Here is a 6000-nt window from a genome sequence, read left to right as displayed (position 1 = left end):
AAAAATCAAATTTTACAGGGTGATAATTTGAAAAAAATTAAAAATTAAAAATCATGCACACACACAGTATTCCACGACATACCTATTAAAATGGCTGAAGTCTATAGAATTTATTTTACTTTCTTTTTTTTAATGGAGGTGCTGGGGATTGAACCCAGGACCTCAAGCATGCTAAGCACGCACTCTCCCACTGAGCTATACTCTCCCCCCTAAAGTGGCTAAAGTTTAAAACACCGATTTTATCAAGTGCTGGCAAAGATGTGGAGGAACTAGAATTTGAATACATTGCTGATGGAAATCTAAAATGGTACAACAACATTGGAAAACTATTTGGCAATATGTCTTAGTCCGTTCAGGCTGCCATAACAAAACACCACAGACTAGGTGGCTTATAGACAACAGAGATGTATTTCTGGAGGCTGGAAAGTCCAAGATCAAGGAGCCAGCATGGTCACGTTCTGGTGAGGGCTTTCTTCTTGGTTTGTACCAGGCGATGTCTTACTGTGTTTTCACATGGTTAGAAGGGCTGAGCTGTCTCTCTGGAGCTTCTTTCACAAGGGCATTAACGATATTCATGAGGACTCCATTGTCATGGCCTACTCACCTCCCAAAAGCCCTACCTCCTAATACCATCACATTGGGAATCAGAGTTTTAACATACAAATTTGGGGGGAACACAGACATTTAGATCATAGCAGGCAGTTTCTTAAAATATTACATATACACCTACCATATGATCCAGGCATTCTAGTCCTAGGAATTTACCAAAGAGAAAGGAAATCATGTGTACAAATACTTGTATATGAATGCTCAGAGCAGCTTTATTTTCAATAGCCAAATAATAAACACAATAATAAAACATCGGTAAAGTCCATCAACATGTGAATGGATAAACACACTGTGGTATTTCCACATAATGGAATATTCAAAGCAATAAAAAGTAATGAACCATTGATATACATTACAACATCAATGAATCGCAATATGCTGAGTGCAAGAAGCCAGACTAAAATGAGTATATACACTATCATTAAATTTATGTAAAATTCCAGAGAATGCAATTGAATATATACATATACATATACATATATATATATATTTATATATATATACACATATATATATATATATATATACACATATACATATATATCAGAGAGAGCAGGTCAGTGGTTGCCTGGGGACCAGAGGGAGTAAGGAGAGGATGGAGGCAGGGATCACAAAGGAGCAGGGGCAGGAAATTCATCATATCAAAATATACCTTGGAGGAGTGTATGTGAAAGGAAAGGGCAATGAAGAAAGGCTGCACAAGGTGCTTCCAAGTTACTCACAAGATTCTAAAACTTACTGAGGGGCAGCGACCATGCATTCTGCCTGATCAACATACAAATTACTATACACACACACACACATATACTTCCTTCTTGTATGTGTGAAACATTTAAGAAAATGCACGTAAGCATCATGAAAGATAAGTATATGCATATATATTATAGAGTTAATGGTAACTATAGGGTTATTTTATAGACCAGGGATTCACACAGTTTTAGAAATGGATAGAGTACTATCAACTGTGAGGCCCTCAGTTTACATCGAGACTAGTGAAGCGACCTGCCTCAGGTCAAACAACTAAGACTTAAACCTTGGTTGTTACTTTACTCCCACAGGACAGCTCTTTTAATTACTCCACCTTCCTTTTCTCATCTCTTGAGCTAGTTGTCTTTCTGTGACTTCAGTTAAACACTCTGCCCCCTCACAAGTAAAAGACATTCCTACATACATACATAAACATATAGATACACAAATACAACATTTGCCCATACATCCATACATATATGCACGCATACATACATACATACATACATACATACATACATGCATGGTGTGCTGTTTAAAAACCAGCTCTCTGGGAGGGGGACAAATTTGCAGCATGCACTTACCAATTTCTCTCTTCCCATTTCTCCCACCATGGCTGATTTCAAGCTCCCAACATGATGTCACTGAATATGGAGTTTTGGAAGAGATGTGCAGTAGAACGCCATTTATAGTTTTTTCACCCTACAGATACAGTAGATGCAAATAAGCTCAAAAAAAAACAGATTAATAGTAAAATGTAGTAAAATAATTAGGAAAGAATGTGTTTTGAGTGTTTACTACCTTTGGCTTTAATACAATGTATTAATGAATTCATTTACTTATTTTGTTTATATAATTTGATATTTACTAATGATATGCTTGCCAACTGGCTCACAAAATTTCCTAAAACTTTAACAACTGATTACCACCCGTTGATTTGAGCCAGCTTTAGCATACCATTGCTGCATAAACAGCTGCAAACTTTGGTGTGTGCTTCAAAAGTTCCTTGGAGTATTTCTTCCCTACTATAAAGCCAACAGAGTAAGCCTGCATTGCCCTTATTTGCTACATTTAAGAATTTGGCAAAGTAGTGGGTTAAATTGACGAACCATTCTTTGATCATCCTTATCAAATAAAAGGTGGAATTGAGTAAGCACTACATAGAGAGAGTCCATAATGTAAAATAAAGTAATTTGTACCTACTATACCTAGATGGATTGATGCTGGAATCACATTTCTCCAGATGTGTCTTCCTGTTTATCTAAAAATCTAGGCCCCATCCCTCCCTCCCTCCCTCCCTTTCCTCCTTTCCTTCCTTTTCTCCCTTCCTTCCTTTCCTCCCTCCCTCCCTCTTTCGTTTGTCATTGTTTTCTTGAGAACAGAAACAATAGAATATAGAGAGAGATAGAAATATAGGTAGTGAGAGAGAGACCGAGGGAGGAGAGAGAGAGACAGAGAGAGATTTTACAGAATTGGCCCCCACCATATGAAGATGTAATAAATATTTTTTGATATTATGTAATTATTGTTTTGGCATCTTGAGGTCATGGGGCCATGCTAGTGACCCAAGGTTGTTTTCACCCCACCATCCCAGTGTTTTTGCAAGTTATGTGGAAATCTTATTACAAACACTCCATCCACTAGCCTCAACAGGTATGATTTGCTTCTTTCCCAATAGGGGGCATCTCCACCTAGCTAGTTCCTGCCAACATAGCAAAAGACTTTACCCAAGTTCCTCTCTCTTCTTCCTGTAGGTGACCCCATGTGCCCCTGTGTGGTGCGTCACGCCTCCCATCCTCTGGGGAATTGTGAGTAATAAACTTTTCTTTCAAAGGCAGTAAGCTCCTTTTCTGACATCTTACCATACCTGAGTACAACAAATGCTGGGTGCATCTTAAAATAAATCCTGGGTACAATGGCAAGTCCAAAACCTGTGGGATAGACTGACAGTCTATTTGTCTTCGGTCAACACAATCTTGATACTAGTCTGGATAAACCTGTGCCAGTTTAGCATCTCTCAGGCCTAGCATGCTAGCCCTGGCAGCCTTCCTGTGTTCCCCTGCAGGAACATAAAAACACAACCAACCAACCAACCAACCAACCAAGCAAGCAACCAACCAATCAACCAACCCACCCCACATCAGGCTTCTTCCATTGGGTCTTAATTTCACGCCGTTGTCATTTTGCCTGCTTACACAAAATGGCTAACCCACGGAGAGGGGACACCAGGGTTTGGAAGAGGACCACAGTTTTGTGAGTGAATATTGGGAGAGTGCCCCTTAGAAGGCTGCCAATCTCCTCAACCAAGGCAGGGGGATGGAAGGAGGGTCCTCTCTTGACAACCACTCAAGCAAGCAAGAGCGTCTTCAAGACCCCTCCCTAGAGCGTCCTGTGCCCCTGCTCCACCAGGGCCACGAGGCGCTGTGACGTGATGGCAGGAGCACGGGGCAGAGCACATGTGCCCCGCCCCCATCTCGAGCCCCCGCTAGGGCCCCATTGAGACGTCACCGCGGTAGCCATTGTCATTGGCAACACGTCGCGTTGCCCCAGGAGACTCCACAGGCCTCTCCAAGGCTCTCAGAGCGAAGCCACAGGGTCCTTGGCCCTGACCCACGACCCTCCCCGAGAGAGGCTCCTACCTCCAGCCCAAGCCCCCTCCCCCACCTTCCAACCTCAGAGGACCGACTTTCCCTCAGATTCTCTGAGAAAGGAGAGCAAGGACTGACGGCCTCATGAGTGAGGCCGGAGAGGCCACCTGCACGGAGGTGGCAGCTTCCATCTCCCCTCAAGCCGCGCAGAAACACCTGGCGTCCTTGGGAGGCGGAGATCCTCCCCGGGCCCTAGTCGCAGGCAACCTCAGCGGCGATGGGATCCCCAGGACCCCCGCGGAGGGCGCCAAGGGAAAGGTGCCCAAGCAGGTCATCGCTAAGAGCGTGCGAGGCTCCGTCAAGTGGTTTAACGTGAAGAATGGGTACGGTTTCATCAGCAGGCACGACACCCAGGAAGATGTGTTCGTTCACCAGAGGGCCATCACCCGAAACAACCCTCACAAGTACCAACGCAGCGTGGGCGACGGCGAGACGGTCGAGTTCGACGTGGTGCAGGGCGAGCGGGGCACCGAGGCCGCTAACGTGACCGGGCCAGCCGGCGCACCAGTGGAGGGCAGCCGCTATGCTGCCAACCGCCCCCGCTTCCGCCGGGCCTTCTATATCCACCGCCGCGAGCAGCCACCACGCGGTCCCAAGGGTGCTGAGGACGACGCTGACGAAGGCGAGGGCAGCGGCGAAGGCTCCACCGCAGCCCAGGGCCTGAGGCGCCGCCCGCCTGGCCACTCCCAAGACCAACGCCTGCGGCGCTTCCCGCCCTGCCGCAGGGCCCCGGCGGTGATCCGCCGCCCCTCGATGCAGGCTACTAGCAACGGTCCACGGGCCGCCCAGCTGCCGGGGGCCGCCCAGACCGCAGGGCCCGAGCCACGGCGGGGGCCGCGCGTCAGCTACCTGCAGAGTCGCCCTAGGGGCCGAGGCACCGCGCTTGCTCCAAGACCCTCACCAAGTATCTCTGTGGAGCCCGAGGAGGAAAACAAGGAGAGCGGACGCGTCGCTGGAGATCCGAAGCAGAGCCCCCCTCCACGCTACGGATCCCGCTGCCCCAATAACCCGCAGCAGGCTCCTGGCACCCAGGACCAGGACCCCGAGGGAGGAGAGGGCAAGATACGGAAGAGCCCTGCTGAAACACCTGCTGCCGTTGCTGTGGCCAAGAAGAACAGTGCCACTGCGGAGGAGGATCCTCTGCTCATGGATGCCCCCTCTGCCGCCCAGGCCGACTAACAGCTCGGCTCCCTCCCCAGGGGCTCCCTGGCTTGGGCTGCAGGTGATGTCCCCTTGAAGAGAAGATGCCCTTTGGGTGCATCACAGTCCAAACATCCACACTGTTAGACTTGTGCCCTGAGAAAAATCCATGCCCCTTCCCCAAGGCTTGAGGATAAATCACAAGATCTATACGTCTCTAGACTCCCTCGTACCATCTGCCTTGTTAGTTTCTGCACACACGCAGGCATGTACACACACACACACTCACACACACACACTCACACACACACACACACACACACACTCTCTCTCTCTGTCTCTCTCTCACTCCCTCCCTCATACAGTCTGCCTTGGTAGTTTTGGTACACACACACACACACGCCTGTGCTTCTGACTATTCTTTTTAAAGATCTGACCAGGACCACAGCTATTATACTGCATCCCCAGGTGAATTAGTTGGAGTGCTTTTAAAAATTAGTTTTTATTTTTAATACAAAAACTAAGATTATCTGATGTTGAAGATTATCTGACATTGGTTGCTGTGTGATATTACTCACCTGAGTGGTCATTTTTTCAATAAAATATTTCCTGTTACTTTTATCTGTTATCACTGTTGTCTGATTTTTTTCAAGCCTGTTAGCACATAATTGTATTTAATCTCCCTTTTTTTTTTAATATTCTTCAATCTTGAGAAGGAACAGATGCAGAAGAAGAAGGGGAATGAAGTTTTTGGATAGAGAGGTTAGTCATAAACTTGGCAGAGGAATACAGTTTTAGTTCCCATTTTTGTTTCAATTTTCCCCAAATCTTTGAGGGAGTAGGGCAACAATCTCTC

At 46.5% G+C, this 6000-nt stretch overlaps 1 protein-coding gene across 1 annotated transcript; it reads left to right on the top strand.

Moving 5' to 3' along the window:
* Positions 1-3906: 3906 nt before the first annotated feature.
* LOC140691928 (uncharacterized) lies at positions 3907-5765 on the top strand. Its single transcript, XM_072956405.1, has one exon. It carries the CDS (start codon positions 4089-4091, stop codon positions 5181-5183), a length of 1095 nt encoding a protein of 364 aa, XP_072812506.1. The 5' UTR covers positions 3907-4088; the 3' UTR covers positions 5184-5765.
* The last annotated feature ends 235 nt before the right edge of the window (positions 5766-6000 follow it).

The sequence above is a fragment of the Vicugna pacos genome, chromosome X, assembly GCF_048564905.1.
Source record: "Vicugna pacos chromosome X, VicPac4, whole genome shotgun sequence".
Classification (NCBI taxonomy): domain Eukaryota; kingdom Metazoa; phylum Chordata; class Mammalia; order Artiodactyla; family Camelidae; genus Vicugna; species Vicugna pacos.
The sequence above is the reverse complement of the archived record's forward strand: the minus strand, read 5'-3'. Positions and strand labels throughout refer to the sequence as shown.